Source organism: Chiloscyllium punctatum, chromosome 7 (assembly GCF_047496795.1).
Source record: "Chiloscyllium punctatum isolate Juve2018m chromosome 7, sChiPun1.3, whole genome shotgun sequence".
Classification (NCBI taxonomy): domain Eukaryota; kingdom Metazoa; phylum Chordata; class Chondrichthyes; order Orectolobiformes; family Hemiscylliidae; genus Chiloscyllium; species Chiloscyllium punctatum.
This window is the reverse complement of record NC_092745.1, coordinates 124,176,643-124,193,729: the sequence shown is the minus strand read 5'-3', so window position 1 is coordinate 124,193,729 and position 17,087 is coordinate 124,176,643. Positions and strand designations below refer to the sequence as shown.

The 17,087-nt window shown below is 44.6% G+C and overlaps 1 protein-coding gene across 1 annotated transcript in view; it reads left to right on the top strand.

Moving 5' to 3' along the window:
* Positions 1-17,087, top strand: part of LOC140479375 (vitellogenin-like) — a gene marked incomplete at its 5' end in the record, with an annotated part of 107,653 nt that overhangs the window by 22,344 nt on the left and 68,222 nt on the right. Inside the window, 8 exons of the mRNA XM_072573282.1 lie at positions 731-888; positions 1,800-1,965; positions 3,673-3,798; positions 7,502-7,720; positions 11,845-12,062; positions 12,142-12,239; positions 15,465-15,589; positions 15,682-15,771. Of these exons, the coding sequence (XP_072429383.1) occupies positions 731-888; positions 1,800-1,965; positions 3,673-3,798; positions 7,502-7,720; positions 11,845-12,062; positions 12,142-12,239; positions 15,465-15,589; positions 15,682-15,771 (1,200 nt within the window). The remainder of the gene's footprint in view (positions 1-730; positions 889-1,799; positions 1,966-3,672; positions 3,799-7,501; positions 7,721-11,844; positions 12,063-12,141; positions 12,240-15,464; positions 15,590-15,681; positions 15,772-17,087) is intronic.

Genomic DNA, 17,087 nt, shown 5'->3' with positions numbered 1-17,087 from the left:
CCCGTAGCCCAACACTTCAACTCCCCCTCCCACTCCACCAAGGACATGCAGGTCCTTGGACTCCTCCATCGCCAGACCATGGCAACACGACGGTTGGAGGAAGAGTGCCTCATCTTCCGCCTGGGAACCCTCCAACCACAAGGGATGAACTCAGATTTCTCCAGTTTCCTCATTTCCCCTCCCCCCACCTTGTCTCAGTCAAATCCCTCGAACTCAGCACCGCCTTCCTAACCTGCAATCTTCTTCCTGACCTCTCCACCCCCCACCCCACTCCGGCCTATCACCCTCACCTTGACCTCCTCCCACCTATTGCATTCCCAATGCCCCTCCCCCAAGTCCCTCCTCCCTACCTTTTATCTTAGCCTGCTGGACACACGTTCCTCATTCCTGAAGAAGGGCTGATGCCCGAAACGTCGATTCTCCTGTTCCTTGGATGCTGCCTGACCTGCTGCGCTTTTCCAGCAACACATTTTCAGCTATAGCCTTGTATGCCTTGGCATCATGCTATGAGGGTTTCTACCTCTACCATCCTTAATAATTCCAGATTCCCACCACCCTCTGGGTGAAAAACACTTTTCCTCACATCGCCTTTAAATCTTCTGCCCTTTATATCATTTCACAGATCGTTGAAGAAAACACAACTCTCATGGCTAAATATTTGAGCCTACTTTCACTCACATTTGCCCGTCAATGGAGTGTAAACTCATCTATGCTGGGTCTGTTGTAACAGATTGTTGAAACACTGGAAAACTTGGCCCAGATTAACCGAGGGAGAGCTCATCCTGATGCCCCGCAGAGGTTCCTGCAGCTCATTCAGCTCCTACGTTCCGCAAGCTTGGGAAGCCTTCAAAGTATTTGGGGCAAGAGCACATCTAAACCCCACCAGAGGTAAATATGGAGAGGCAAGGGAGACTAGGTTTGGGTTCCAAAAGCAGTTTCAGCCTCCAGGCCCAGTTTGGCTTCATCTATACACCCTCTCTGGTTCAGAAGGAGGGACACTCCTTATCTGGAGAATTCCTGCAGCTTCCTGATGAAGGGCTTATGCCTGAAACATCAATTCTCCTACTTTTCGGATGCTGTGCTTTTCCAGTACCACACTCTTGACTGCCTCCTGGCTCAGCCATGGTTGAGAAGAAATAGACCAAGGGAGGTGGGGCGCATTTATCTCAGAATGGGGGCAAAGTGGCTCATGCTTGCTGAGTGGTTGTGGAGGGGGTTAATGAGGGATAATCATGAGGGAATGTGGGAGGTGGTAGGAGGGGCAGTAGTTCGGGATGGTGGAGGGTAAGTGGTGGAGAGGGAGGGTGGGTGTCGACCATAGCTGGTGATGGGTGGTATTGGGGAGCGATACTGAGGGAGTATGGAGAGGTGGAAGTGGAGGTTGGTAGTGACGGCTGATCGTGAGGGATGGTAAAGGTGCAGTAATGAGAAATAGTGAAGGCAGGGTAGTGAGGAGGGATGATAGTGAGGGGCATGAATGGGTGAGTGACAGGGTCTGACGGGTTGGTAGTGAGGGTGTATGATGGAGTGGTAGCAGAGCAGGTATGGGGGTATTAGTGGAGCAGGTATATGGAGTGTTAGTAAAGGGTATATAAAAGTGTGGTTGATTGGGTGAATGAGCTGGAAAGTTTAAAGCTGAGATTGATCAATTTTGTTGGGCAAGGAGATGAGAGCATATGGGACAGATGAATGAAGTTCGGATCCAGATTAATCCTGATCTCTGACTGAGAGATGATGGGCTGAAAGGCCTATTCTGTTCTTGTGTTTTCAATGTTTGACTTTACTTGCTGTGAACCCAGGCGCTGGATTTTGGACACCTTACCGACTGTAGCGACCCCGGACGCAATTCAGTTTATCCAAACAAGGATTGAGCAGGGAGAACTCTCGCAGTTTGAAGCAACCCAAGCTCTGATATTTGTGCTGCACTCCATCAAAGCCGACTGCCATGGTGTAGATAATGCTACGGTATGACCTAGTTTCTCTGATCATGTGATGATGTGCTTCGTGATATAAGGGGAGTTAATTAAAGGAGGCTGCATGCAATTTACTGTCCATAATTGTTAACGTACCGGTGTAGATCTGTCTGCCCTTTATATCGCCCTCATCCTGGGCTCAGACTGTTTCACTGCCAAATGACCAGTTCAGACACCAATTCATGGTGGGTACGTACTCACTGACAAACACTGATTAAAGGATTCCAGCAGAATATTGGACTTGGAGAAGAACAATCAGCCAGACACAATCATTTAGGCATTATTGTGTTATACATTAATTCTGGTGAATCATAAGTTGGTATCCCCTTCAGTAGTGTGGGGTTTCAAAGGTGCAACCTACCTACAATATTATACATTTTCTGCTGAATCTTTGTTATTGGCAGTTATTAAACAGATCACATTTACAACTGTTATGCCTTCCCAGGGTAGTGTGTTAAAAAGAATTTACAGTTTTATTAAAGTACCCAGTTAACCTGCCTGAAAGACTCAATGTTAGAAACCATTGATGAGGTACTGTACTTAACAGTAATTAATACTGTTTACAAAGAAATGGATTCTAACTACAGGTTAACAATTATGAACTGTTGATATTTATGTCTCCTACTCTTCTAAATTCCTCCTACGTAAATGTTTAAGATTGATTAAAAACATTTTTCTTAAAGTGGTAAGAGACTGGGGAAGGTGTTCAATAGTGCCAGTTCTCAGGATTCAATGTGATGGCCCTTCTGTTTCTCCAAGTCTTTCAGTTCTCTCATCGCTTAAGCTTCTCTCCCACGTCCTTGCCTCCAGCCAACAGTTCCATGCCTACCCCAGTCCCCACCCCTTTTGATGGGATCTAACTTTGCCATTCAAAATGCCAGCTCACTCAGAAGTACATCAGGTGCCATGGAAAACACAGGAGTTTGCTGGGCAGTGAAAGACACCCTCTTGTGGTGCCCTTATAAGGACAGCAGCATCATACACTTAGAAATAAAGAGGCCAAAGTAGGCCTTTCAGGTCTGCTCTATCTAATTGCACTATCTACCCATTCTATTCCAATTAGTCTGGTGTATGATATGAGAGTTTCAGAATCCCTACAGTGTGGAAGCAGGCCATTCAGCCCATCGAGTCCACACTGACCCTCCAAAGAGTATCCCACCCAGGCTTAACCCCTCCCTTACAACTTCTTCTCATGGCTAATCCACCTAACCTGCACATCTTTGGACTGTGGGAGGAAACCGGAGCACCCTGAGGAAACTCACATGGAGAACGTGCAAACTTTCCACAGACAGTCGCCTGAGGTGGGATTGAGCCCGGGTCCCTGGCACTATGAGGCAGCAATGCTAACACTGAGCCACCATACTGCTCTAGTTAATGCCAAGAAAAGCTGTCAGTCACTGGCTGTTATTTCAAGAATTGATCCCGCACTTTTTAAAAAATTCATTCATGGGAAGTGGGCGGGGCTGGCTGGCACGTATTTATCGCCCATCCCTAGTTGCCTCAGAATTGAATGGCTTGCTAGGCCATTTCAGAGCGCAGTTGAGAGTCAACCACACATTGGCCTCTCCTTCTGTGCCTTACTCACAACATTGCCCCATACAAACAATTCCCACCATCCCAGCTCTAAGTGTACTCCAGTCATCTATGTTACTTTAAGTTCCTTTGCAACTGACAGCAAAATATGTCTGCTTCTCCCAAGATGCTTCTGTCCAGCCCTTACATGCAGAGGAGCCCCACCTTTCGAAAGGTCACATTGCTTGCCTATGGATCCCTGGTCCAGAAGTACTGTGCGACCCTCCGGGTTTGTCCGGACGAAGCTCTCCGGGTACGTGAGTATTGGAAACAACAGATATTCAGCTGGGATGAGACAGCGGATAATTGGAGAAAAACTGGAAGTGCTGGACAGAGAACTAGGCAAAAACAAAAAAAAGTCAGACCCTTATCTTTTTCAGATAAAAGTACTATCTTCAGCATGTTTAAACAAAGCAGTCACTTATAATAGTGGAAAAATGACAACCAGTGTCAATTTCATGATCACCGGTTACAAACGCCCTCTTTATTTCCCCACTCAGAAGCAGCTGTATGTATGTACCAGCTCACTTCATATGAAGATGCACTCTGTGCATAGAGAGCCTCAGCAAATTCCACCATGTTATTGTTCAGTTACTTTTTGGGTGATTAACCCTTCTCATCTGTTCATCTCCTATCCTGAAGTAAGTCTCTACCTTAGTAGAAGAGTCCTGAGAGTGTGGAGACAGGCCATTTGGCCCAACAAGTCCACACCAACCTGCTACATAGTAACCTGCCCAGGCCCATTCCCCTACCCGATTACTCTACATTTCCCCCAGACTAATGCACCTCACCTACACATCCCTGAACGCTATGGGCAATTCAGCATGGCCAATTCACCTAACCTGCATATCTTTGGACTGCGGGAGGAAACCAGAGCACCTGGAAGAAACCCACACAGACACAGGGAGAATGTGTAAACTCTACACAGACAATTTCCTGAGGTGGGAATCGAACCCAGGTCCCTGGCACTGTGAGGCAGCAGTGCTAACCACTGAGTCACTGTTCTGCCTTTTAATGTTGGATGATTATTTTTAAAAATATGATTTCACGGGACTAAGCATCACTGGGTAGGCAGCATTTATTGCCCATCCCTAATTGCCCAGAGGGCAGTTAATAGTCAACCACATCGCTGTGGGTCTGGAGTCAGGTAAGGATGGCAGTTTCCTCCTCTAAAGGACATTAGTGAACCAGATGGATTTCTCCCCAGCAATAGACTCGTGGTCATCATTAAGCTCTTAATTCCAGCTTTTTAAAAATTAAATTCAAATTACACTATCCGCCATTACACGATTTGAACCTGGGTCCCCAGAATGTTACCTGGGTCTTTGAAGTAACAGTGCATCAATAGTACCACTAGGCCACTGCCTCCCATATGATGCTGCAGCTTTAGACTGTTTGGTTTTCCCCTTGGTTGTAATTTGCCATTGTGTTCCCTTCTCGGGTGGACAAGACAGGAGGCAGGTCCCAACATCTAGCTCAGCCTGACCAGGAATCGAACCTGCATTTTTTTTTTAATTCATTCGTGGGATGTGGGCACTGCTGGCTGGCACATATTTATTGCCCATCCCTGGTTGCCTCGGAAATGAGTGACTTGTTAGGCCAATTCAGCCGGCAGTTGAGAGTCAACCACACATTGTTGTGGTTCTGGAGTCACAAGTTGGCCAGACCAGGTAAGGATGGCAGATTTCCTTCCCCAAAAAACATTAGAAAAGCAGGTGGTTTTTTTTTCTGACAATCGACTCATGATTATTCGTAGATTCTTATTGAATTTAAGTTCCGTTGCCTGCCATGACAGGATTTTTTCCTGGGTCTCCTGAACATTAGCTGTGCTTCTGGATTAATATTCTAGCCATACTACCACTAGACAATCCCCTCCCTCTAAGCAGTGTTGGCAAAACCAAATCTGAAGAAGAAATTAGTAATAAGTGAAAATGAGAAGTCTGTTCCAAACTCATGTTGCACAAATGAATATGTGTCTCCAGTACTGTCATTTCTGTCTGACTAGTTTGATGCTAGCCATCTCACCAACTAAGTCAGATAGTCTCCCTTAATGTTCCCTTTCAATGGTGTGGGTTAATGGTGCGTTATTGAGCCCGGAAGATGGTCATATACAATCACATCAACACACCAACAAGGGGTGAGAGTAGGTCATTTAATCCCTTGAGTTGAAAAATGTGGTGCTGGAAAAACACAGCAGGCCAGGCAGCATCCGAGGAGCAGGAGAATAGACGTTTCGGGCATTAGCTCTTCTTCAGGAATTTAATCCCTTCAGCCAGCTACACCATTCAGTATGATCATGGCTGATCTGATTGTAACCTCAAATCTACATTCTCGCCTCTCCCTGATAATCTTTCACCCCCCCTCACCCTCCCTTATTAAGAATTTATCTACCTCTCCCTTAAAATAATCAAAGACACTGTTTCCAGCACCTTTTCAGGAAAAATTTCCAAAAGTCACCACTGTCAGAGAGAGAAAACAAAATTTCCACATCTCTGTTTTGAATTGGGAAGTTCCTGATTTTTAAACAGTGGCCCCTAGATCTACATTCTCTTCTTCACGTCCACCCTGTTAAGATCCCTCAGGATGTTTCAATCAAGTTGCCTCTTAATTCCAGTAGATACAAGCCCAGCCTGTCCCACCTTTCCTTATAAGACAACCTGCCCATTCCAGGTATTAACAAAAACAGAAGAGACTCAGCATATCTGTCAGCATGTGTGGAGAGAGAGAGAGAGACAGAGTTTACAATTCAAGTCCGGTGACACTTCTTCTGAACTCATTATTTTATTTCATTCCAGATATTTGTCTGGTAAATATTCTCTGGACTGCCTTCAACACATTTACATCCTGACTAAAATAAGGACACCAATACTGTACACATTACTCCAGATGTGGTCTGTTGTAATGTGATGTTGCATTGCACAATACACCTCATTTAATTTATTCAAGAATTACTAGCAATATCCTTGAGATTGGTAAGATATGCCAGTGACACTGCTGCATTATAATGGCCATCGCATGCAACTGTGATGCTAGACATTTATAGAGGATAGGAGCAGAAGGAGGCCATTGATCCCCTCGAGCCTGTTCTGTCATTCAGTGAGATTGTGACTGCACTACATATTAATGCTAACTACTTGTCCCAGTTCCAAATGAATTAAAAATAATTTAATGGAATTTTTCACTGTCTCCACAGCACTTTCGGACATAGATTCCCAGATTTCACTTACCCTTTGAAGTGTTTCATACATCATCACTGAGCATCCCAGCTTTAACTTTACACTCCTCTGTTACTAACTAAGATACCTGCACTGCCAACCTTTTTAATCATCTGAACTCCGCAAGCACTTTTTAAATTCATTCACAGGATGGAGGCATCACTGGCTAGGCCAGCAGTCATTTCCCATCCCTATTTGCCCAGAGGGCAATTGACAGTCAACCACATCGATGCAGGTTGGGAGTCACATGGAGGCCAGATCGGGTGAGGATGGCAGATTCCTTTCCCTGAACTTAAATCAGTGAACCATGTGGGTTTTTATGACAGTTAACAATGGTTTTGTGGTCATCAGTAGATTCCTAATTCCAGACCGTTTTTTCGATAAATTCAAATTCCAACACCTACCATGATGGGATTCGAACCTGGGTACCCAGACATTAACCTCATTCCTGATGAAGGGCTTTTGCTCCTCGGATGCTGCCTGACCTGCTGTGTGTTTCCAGCACCTCTGATCTAAACTCTAGTTTCCAGCATCTGCAGTCCTCACTTTTACCCAGAACATTAGCTGAGTTTCTGAATTAACAGTCCGGCGATAGGATCACTCGACCACGGGCTCCCTAGTGATGGAGTAAGTCACTCACCCATCTTCGATAGATAAGCTGGAATTGAGTCTAAATGATTTGTCCTCAGCACCGTTAGTGACGTTACCTGTACTGTACACTGACATTGTGTTCTTTTACAGCCTCTCCATGAGCTTGTGGTCGAAGCCGGCAGCAAAGGGCATGAAGAGGAAATCATCCTGGGCCTCAAAGCCATTGGCAACGCGGGACAGCCGGCCAGTCTGAAGCGGATCCAGAAACTCCTGCCCGGATTCGGGAATGTCGCCAGCAGCGTCTCGAGCAGAATCCATGCAGAGGCTGTGATGGCGCTCCGCAACATCGCTAAGAAGGAGCCGCGCAAGGTGAGAGAGGACGGTGAATGTTCTCCTGGGTGGGGTGGATCTTAATAGGAACTGACTGGCAGAATAGGGTGAATGATGAAATGACAAGGCACAGGAGGAGGTGGTGATCTACTAAAAGAATGGAAGGCACTCATGTAACCCAAGCCCTGTCACAGCACCCATTTACGGACCAGGAGAGTTAACATTTCAAGTTCTGTGAATCTTTAGCAGTGCTACAAAATGGAACTACTGTAAGAGCCCGAGCTTAAATCCAGCACCTTAGACTGGTCAGCCCACACTACCACCTTCTCCTGTTGTAAGAATCCGCCAACCCACTGTGAAGCAAACAGAGAGAATGCTGGGAAAACTTAGCAAGCCAAGCAGCACCTGTCAAGAAAAACAAAGCTCAGCAGCATCTGATGGGAAAGAGAAAATGTAAACTTTTCGAGTCCAGTATGACTCTTGTTCAGAACAGTGAAGGACGCTCAGAAAACAGAACAGTTCTGACTTGATTAGTGCTGAGTCCACCATTGTCTGTTATTTATATAAATCATTTTGATGAGAATTTCGGTGAGTAAGTTTGCAGATGACACCAAAATTAATAGTATCGTGTACAATGAAGAAGGTTGGATAAGATTACAAAGGAATCTTTATCAATTGGGCCAATGGGGAAAGGAGCAGCAGATGGAGTTTACTTTAAATAAATGTGAGGTTTTGCACTTTGGTAAGTCGAACAAGGGCAGGACTTATCCAGTGAATGGTAGGGCCCTGGAGAATGAAGTTGAACAGAGAGACCTAGAGGTTCAGCGACATTGTTCTTTGTCAGTTGCATTACAAGTCGAAAGGGTGGTGAAGAAGCCATTTCGCACACTTGCCTTCATTGCTTAGACCTTTGAGTATGGAGCTGGGATGTCACGTTGAGATTGTACAGGACAGTGGTCAGGCCACTTTTGGAGTACTGTGTCCAGTTCTGGTCAGCCTGTTATAGAAGGGATATTATTAAATTGGAGAAGGTGCAGAAAAGATATACAAGGATGTTACCGGGACTGAAGGGTTTGAGTTATAAGCAGAAACTGGACAGGCTAAACTAGAACATTGGAGGTTGAGGGGTGATCTTATAGAGGTTTATAAAATCATGAAGGGCGTAGATAAGATGTACAGCAAAGGTCATTTCCCCAGGATTCAAAACAAGGAAACATATTTTGAAGGTGAGAGGGGAAGTATATAAAATTATGAGGGGCATGGATTGGATAAATAGACAAAATCTTTTCCCTGGGGTGGGGGAGTCCAAAACTAGAAGGCATAGGTTTAAGGTGAGAGGGGAAAAATTTAAAAGAGACCTAAGGGGCAACATTTTCACGCAGAGGGTGCTGCAAGTATGGAGTGAGCTGCCAGAGGAAGTGGTGTAGGCTGGTGCAAATTACTGCATTTAAAAGGCATCTGGATGGGTATATGAATCGGAAGATGGATATGGGCCAGGTGCTGGCAAATAGTCACAGGTGAGGTGCCGGAAGACTGGAGATCGACTAACGTGCTGCCACTGTTTAAGAAAGGTGATAAGGACAAGCCAGGGAACTATAGACTGGTGAGCCTGACCTCAGTGGTGGGCAAGTTGCTGGAAGGGATTTTGAGGGACAGGATGTACATGTATTTGGAAAGGCAAGGACTGATTAGAGATAGTCAACATGGCTTTATGTATGGGAATCATGTCTTACAAAACTTGATTGAGTTTATTGAAGAAGTAACAAAGAGATTGATGAGGGCAGAGTGGTAGATGTGATCTATATGGACTTCAGTAAGGTGTTCGACAAGGTTCGGCATGGGAGACTGGTGAGCAAGGTTAGGTCTCATAGAATACAGGGAGAATTCACCATTTGGATACAGAACAGGCTCAAAGGTAGAAGACAGAGGGTGGTGGTGGAGAGTTGTTTTTCAGACTGAAGGCCTGTGACCAGGCGAGTGCCACAAGGATTGGTGCTGGGTCCTCTACTTTTCATCACATATAAATGATTTGGATGTGAGCATAAGAGGTTTAATTAGTAAGTTTGCAGACGACACCAAAATTGGAGGTGTAGTGGACAGCAAAAAAGATTGCCTCAGATTACAATGGGATCTTGAGCAAATGGGCCAATGGGCTGAGAAATGGCAGATGGAGTTTTATTTAGATAAATGTGAGGTGCTGCATTTTGGGAAATCAAATCTTAGCAGGACTTATACACTTAATGGTAAGGTCCTAGGGAGTGTTGCTGAACAAAGAGACCTTGGAGTGCAGGTTCATAGCTCCTTGAAAGTGGAGTCGCAGGTAGATAGGATAGTAAAGAAGGCATTTTGTATGCTTTCCTTTACTGGTCAGAGTATTGAGTACAGGAGTTGGGAGGTCATGTTGTGGCTGTGCAGGACATTGGTTAGGCCACTGTTGGAATATTGCGTGCAATTGTGGTCTCCTTCCTATCAGAAAGATGTTGCGAAACTTGAAAAGGTTCAGAAAAGATTTACAAGGATGCTGCCAGGGTTGGAGGATTTGAGCTACAGGGAGAGGCTGAACAGACTGGGACTGTTTTCCCTGGAGTGTCGGAGATGGAGAGATGACCTTATAGAGGTTTATAAAATCATGAGGGTCATGGATAAATTGACAAAATCTTTTCCCTGGGATCGGGGAGTCCAGAACTAGAGGGCATAGGTTTAGGGTGAGAGGGGAAAGATATAAAAGAGACCTAAAGGGCAACGTTTTCATGCAAGGGATGGTACGTATGTGGAATGAACTGCCAGAGGAAGTGGTAGATGCAGGTACAGTTACAACATTTAGAAGACTTTTGGAATAGGATAGGTTTAGAGGGATATGGATGAAACACAAGCAGATAGGATTCGTTTAACTTGGGAAACTTGGTTGGCATGGACACGTTGGACTGAATTGTCTGTTCCCATGCTGAATGATTCCACTACCCTAAGAGTCATACTGAACTCAGAATGTTCACTCTGTTCCCCTCTCCACTAATGCTGCCATGCCTGCTGAATTTCTCCAGCCTTATCTTTGCTTCAGATTTCCAGTCTCTGCAGTATTTTCGCAGAGTAGGTTGGGCTTAGCAGCTAATCCTGAATGTGCAGAAAAGGTCCAATCTCCAACTTCACTATGTCCAGCTTCAGCAATGCACTGTCTCAGGGGTGAGCCACAAACTCAGACCCAGGCTAAAACCTGTCCTAAAGAGAACAAGGCCCAAGCTTTGCAAACCTTTCTCCGATCAGCACAGCCCTTTGTTGCCTGCGATCATGTTGTAGTCTTCCCTGCACTGAGGGCATGCTGCATGGTTGGGGGAGGAGGGGGGGTCAGGCAAAATACTAAACAGAGACTCATGTGCCCTCTCAGGGACATTTAAAAGACATAACTTCAATGAAGGACAGGGATGTTTCTTGATTTTCCCTGGTCAATATTTTTCCCTCAACCACAATCATTTTTAAAAGAATGGTAATTTCATTGCTGCTTGTGGGATCATTCTGTACGTAAATTATCCAATTCATTCTGTTACAACAATGACCCACTTCAGAAAGCACTAAATTTAGCTGTGAAGTGCTTTGGTGCATCCTGTTGAGGGAAAGGCACTATATAAAAGCAGTGAGCTTTAAGGAGAGGCTAAAAAACCTCACTGGAGCGGTGGAGGCTGAAGGGAGACTTGATAGAAGTCTATAAAATTACAAGTTGCGCAGATAGGGCTAATGGGGTCAGAATCTTATTCCCAGAGTTGAAATGTCTAAAACTAGGGGGCATGCATTTCAGGTGAGAGGGGGAGGGGCAGAGAGTGGTCAGAGTCTAGAACATGCTACCAGGGCTAACGGTGGAGGTAGTTACAATAGGGGCCTTTGAGGGACTTTTGGATAAGCACATGAATAAGCAAGGAATGGAAGGATATGGACAAAGGACAAGCAGGAGGGATTAGTTTAATTTGGCATCATGTTCGGCACAACATCATGGGCTGAAGGGCCCGATTCTGTGCTGTACAGTTCTATATTTTATTTTCTGTGTTCTAAGTCTTCCTGTTTCTTTCCATCTGTGTGATCAAGTTTATAAACAGCCTCAATCAACCAAATCCTGCACCTAAGTTCAAAGCTTCTGTGCAGCAGACCTAACTCTGCTACCATCTCTTCTGCAGGTTCAAGCCCTCACTCTTCAGTTATTTATGAACAGAAAGGTCCAAGCTGAAGTACGAACGAAAGCTTTTATTGTCTTGCTGGAAACCAAACCATCCTTGGCTTTAATTGCAACAGTGACTGACTCGCTGCTCAGAGAGACCAACTTGCAATTGGCTAGTTTTGGTTATTCCTACATGAAATCTCTGGCAGGGTCATCAGTCCTCGAACTTCAGTCCCTGTGAGTATGAAGAAATCGTGAAGGATTGAGCGGCATGCAGGTCAGCTAAAACGATTGCTAACCCAGCTACTTTTCATAGGGCTGCAAGTTGTAACATCGCCATCAAACGTTTGAACCAAAAGTGTGATTCGCTCAGTTATCGATACAGCAAAGGCTTACATTTTGGAACATTTAACGGTAAGGAGGGACTACAATCAGTTGCTCCATAACGTTTTCCCTTTCTTAGGAAAGACATTTCTTAGGAAAAGAAAGAGAAAATAAATCATAATCCAGTGTGACAGCCTCAGTGTAAGTGTGTGACATGGTTGGAGGTGTCATCTTTTGAATTAGCCACTTAATCGAGGTGCCTGCCCTATCAGGTCAATATGAAAATCCCATGGCTTTATTTCAAAGTAGAGCAGGAAAGGTAATTCCTGTGTTCTGGCCATTATCTGTGGCTGAACCAATATGACAGCATAAGCAGATGATCCTATCGTTGCTGTGCAAGCATTGGTTGTCCTATTTCCTACAACACATTCCTACATTACAATGCTTCAAAACATGACCTCACTCTCTAAAGGGAAATTGTTGGAAGCTATTATTAAAGAATATGTATCTGAGCACTTGTATAGTTCAAGGTCACCAGGCAAAGTCAACATGGTTTTATGAAAGAGAAATCTATTGCAGTTCTTTGATGAGGAAACATGCACTGTGGATAAAGGAACCCTGAAGGATGTACTGTATTTAGTTTTTCAGTAGACATTTGTATCAGAACTGCTGTAATTTCATGCCTCGCCTCCCACAGCAACCTGTGATGCAATTTATCCGGGCCGGGGATTTGTCTTTTAAAGCCTGACAGAGCCTCCAACTCCTCCCCATTTCCCATGTCAAACTGGGCAAATTCCTCACAGTCATTTTTCCTGAATTCCATACCTACTTTCTCCTTATCCTGAGTGAAGACTGAAGAGAGGTTTTCATTCTATAATCTTCAAATACCCTGAGACCTCACACACACAGGTTGCCCCCTTTGGTCGGTAATGGGCCCTATTCTTTCCCTGATTAATCTCTTCCCTTTAATGTACTTATACAATTTTACAATTCTCCCTAATTCTGTTCATGAGTCATCTTTCATGCTCTTTTTTTGTTCTTCTCATTTTTTTTAAGCTTCGTCCTGTACCTTCTGTATTCTACTCGGAGCGCAGCTGATTTGCTCTCTAAAAGCATTTCTGTTCTTTCTTCTCTAGTCCTTAATTGGCCTAGACATCCAGGGTTCTCTGAACTTATTGCTCCTACATTTCCCTCTAAGGTACATGTTGGACCTGTAGTCTCCCCAGCTCCTTTTTGAATGCCTACCATTGCTCCACTGCACTGAAATGCAAGGAGCTGTTTCCAATTTATTGTAGCCAGGTCCTGCTTGATTCTAATAAAATCTGCTTTCTCCCAAGCCAAAGCTTTCTTTTGAAGGCCATCTTTCTCCTTGTCCAGCACAAATTTGAACCGTACCGTGTTATAGTCACCATTATCTAAATGCTGTCCCACTGCCAAATCAAACACTTCTCTGGCTTCTTTCCCCAGAACCTGATCCGGTATTGTTGGGTCTTGTAGGTATTGATACAAAAACCTCCCCTGGACACATTTCAAGAAATCCGCCCCCCCTCTAAACCTTTAACACTATGACTATCCCAATTTATGTTGGGAAAGTTGAAAGCCTCTGATATAATTAGCCGATAATTTCTCTTAACACACCTCTGTGAGTAGTCTACATCTTTGGTCCTCTATTTCCCACTGACTATAAGTGGACACAAGGAGTTCTACTCTAGCTTTTGAGGGTGCAGATGTGTCAGTACCAGCTCTCTAAGATCCTAGTCATTGTGCCTGGCCAAAAGTACTTGTAATCAATGCTAATATTCTTGTTACTTTAGAACAGTGCCTCATCTGTATGGTAGTATATCCTCTACTATTAATCTAGGGTGGTAAAGAAGGCATACGGCATGCTTGCCTTTATTGGTCAGGGGATTGAGTGCAAGAGTCAGGATGTCATATTGCAGCTTTATAAGACCTTTGTTAGGCCACACTGAGATTATTGCATTCAATTCCGGTCACTACATTACAGGAAGGATGTGGAGGCTTTGGAGAGGGTGAAGAAGAGGTTAGAAAAATTCAAGTTGTTTTCTGGAGTGGCAGAGGCTGAGGGGAGACATGATAGAGGTCTATAAAGTCATAAGATGCATAGATTATGTTGACGGTCAGAACCTTTTGCCCAGAGTTGCATTGTTAACAACTAGGGGGCATGCATTTAAGGTGAGAGCAGGAAATTTCAAAGGAGGTAGAATGTATCAAACCCCTACAGCGTGGAAATAGGCCATTCAGCCCAACAAGTCCACATCGACCCTCCGAAGAGTAACCCATTCCTCCTACCCTATATTTACTCCTGACTAATGCACCCACACATCCCTGAACACCATGGGGCAATCTACCCTAATCTTTATCTTGGGACTGTAGGAGGAAACCCATGCAGACACAGGCAGAACGTGCAAACTCCACACACAGTCACCCGAGGCTGGAATCGAACCTGGGTCCCTGGTGCTGTGAGGCAGCAGTGCTAGCCACTGAGCCACCATGCTGTGAGGGGTAAAGCTTTTTTACACAGAGAGTGGTCGGAGTCTGGAACTTGCTGCCAGGGATGGTGGTGGAGACAGATACAATAGGAGCTTTTAAGGGACTTTTAGATGAGCACATGAATATACAAGGAATGGAGGGATATGGACCAAGGGCAGGCAGATGGGATTAGTTTAAATTGGCATCATGTCCAGCTCGGCATCGTAGGCCGAAGAGCCTGTTCCTGTGCTGCACTGTGCTATGCTCTATGACCATGAGCTAGACCCAAGAAAAAGCAAAGATAAAGAAGGATTGATGGTCTTGGACTATCTCAAACCTCTTCTACACCACTTACTCATTGAGGTGACAAATCCCACAAGGTATCAGCCATGGTGACGTGGGGAAGTACCACAAGCCTGAGTTGCTGAACAGCCCTAGGCCGTGAATTCCAAAGTGGCAAGTTGTGAGACTCTCTTCAATACATCTGGGGATTTGTAGGCTAGCACAAGAGAATAAAGATTGAAGCCGCTGAATTAATATAACCTCAAAATCCCTCATTAAAACCCTCCAGGGAAGGATGTAAGATCTTTTCGATATAATTAACCAAGGAGCATTGTGAGATGAGAAACAAAAACTGCCCAATCACAAACGGCAAAGGTTATTCATTATCCATTCCACTTTAAGCTGCTCTGTCAATCAGAGGCCCAATAAAAATTATAATATGGTTAGGTTATGAAATGCAGAGCTGCATTTTGGTAATATTTCTAATACTTGCTAATAGGGCTGTTGACAATGCAATAATGACTGTTGGAAATATTCCTGCAGATAAGTTTTTGGCTGGATTTGATGCCAACATTTACTTAATGAAGAAGTCAGAGAGCATTCTGCCAAGTTCTGCCATTGCCAACATCAAAGTTCAAGGGTTGGGAGTTTCCACAGATTTTCTGGAGGTAATTTAACCAAGAATTACAGACAAGGAAGTGTACCTACTGCTTTCAGCTGAGTTTCTAAACATAATAACTCTGTATTTGTCTTTTTAAAGATTGGTATCCAAACAGAGGGAGAGTGGAGGTACAGTCAACCTCTTCGAAGAGGACCAAGGAGCAATAGCAACGAACACATAGCGAAGAAGGTTAGGAGAACTCCTTTCCCCAACCCCTCACCCCACACCACCATTCCCTCACCCCTCCCCAACTTTTCTTTCCTTCCTATTGTGAAGACCTTTGCTAGCGAGCCTTTCTCTGGCATTGAGGCACCATCTGGTATCTTATTCAGGAGTTTGCAAGTTCTCCGCGTGTGCTCCGGTTTCCTCCCACAGTCCAAGGATGTGCAGGTTAAATGGATTGGCCATGCTAAATTGCTCCATAGTGTTCAGGGATGTGCAGGCAGGGTGGATTAGACATGGGAAATGTAGGGCTACAGAGAGAGGGTAGGGCATGGGTCTGGGTGGGATATTCTCTGGAGAATCAGTGTGGACTCGATGGGATGAATGGTCTGTTTCCACACTGTAGGGATTCTATGGTTCTATGAAGCATGGCCTATGTTAGTTTCTGTCAGGCTCTTCCACTAAAATGGCCAAAACAGTGACGCACAAACCTTCCACAATGCAGCTTCTACCTTTATGTGCTTCCCATAAAGGGGCGCAAATTGTTTGCTGATCAACAACATGAACCCTCATTTGTGCTTTTCATGCTGCACTCAGACCTACCAAGATTACCATGAAGGGCACTCCTTGTCAACCTTACCCTTTACCTGGGGCATAGTGGTCCTCAGGTTAAACTCATCACCAATTATCTCTCTCTCTCTCTCCCTCTAATGAGAGAGCAGCCTTATGGTTCTCTGGTGACTTTACCTTACACACTAAGAATTGTGGGCATTACACATCAATAACTTAATATGCTTCAAGCTGTTTTTTTTCACATAAGAATTTAATCCCTTGACACTCTTTCAAAGAGGAGGAGTATCCCAATCAATTTTTGTTCCCCTTGACCAACACCACGATTGAAAACAGATGAACTGGCTTTTAGAACATTGTTTCCATTTGTGGGAGCTTGTGGAGCACAACTTGGTGGATGTGTTTTCCTGACTGCACCAGTGGCTGTATTTCAGAAGGTCTCCATTGGTTGCAGAGCCCTTTGGGATGACCTGAGATCATGAACACTGCTATGTAAAAGCAAGTCCTCCCTCATAATGTCTTGCCTGACCTCAGTCTAAATCAGACAGTGGGGGATAAATTGGAGTCACTCACCAAATCGGACTGATTATTTTCTAATGGCTGTGAATTTCACTGTGTTTGGGAGGCTACATTCACCAAGTCCAAGTTCCCAGCATGAAACTTCATAAAGACAGTACTGTCTGATTTAGGGATCACATTATAATTGCATGACTCCAAGACTCAGGCCTTTTTTGAAATTACAGCATCAACCGGTGTCTTCTCCAACAGCATCA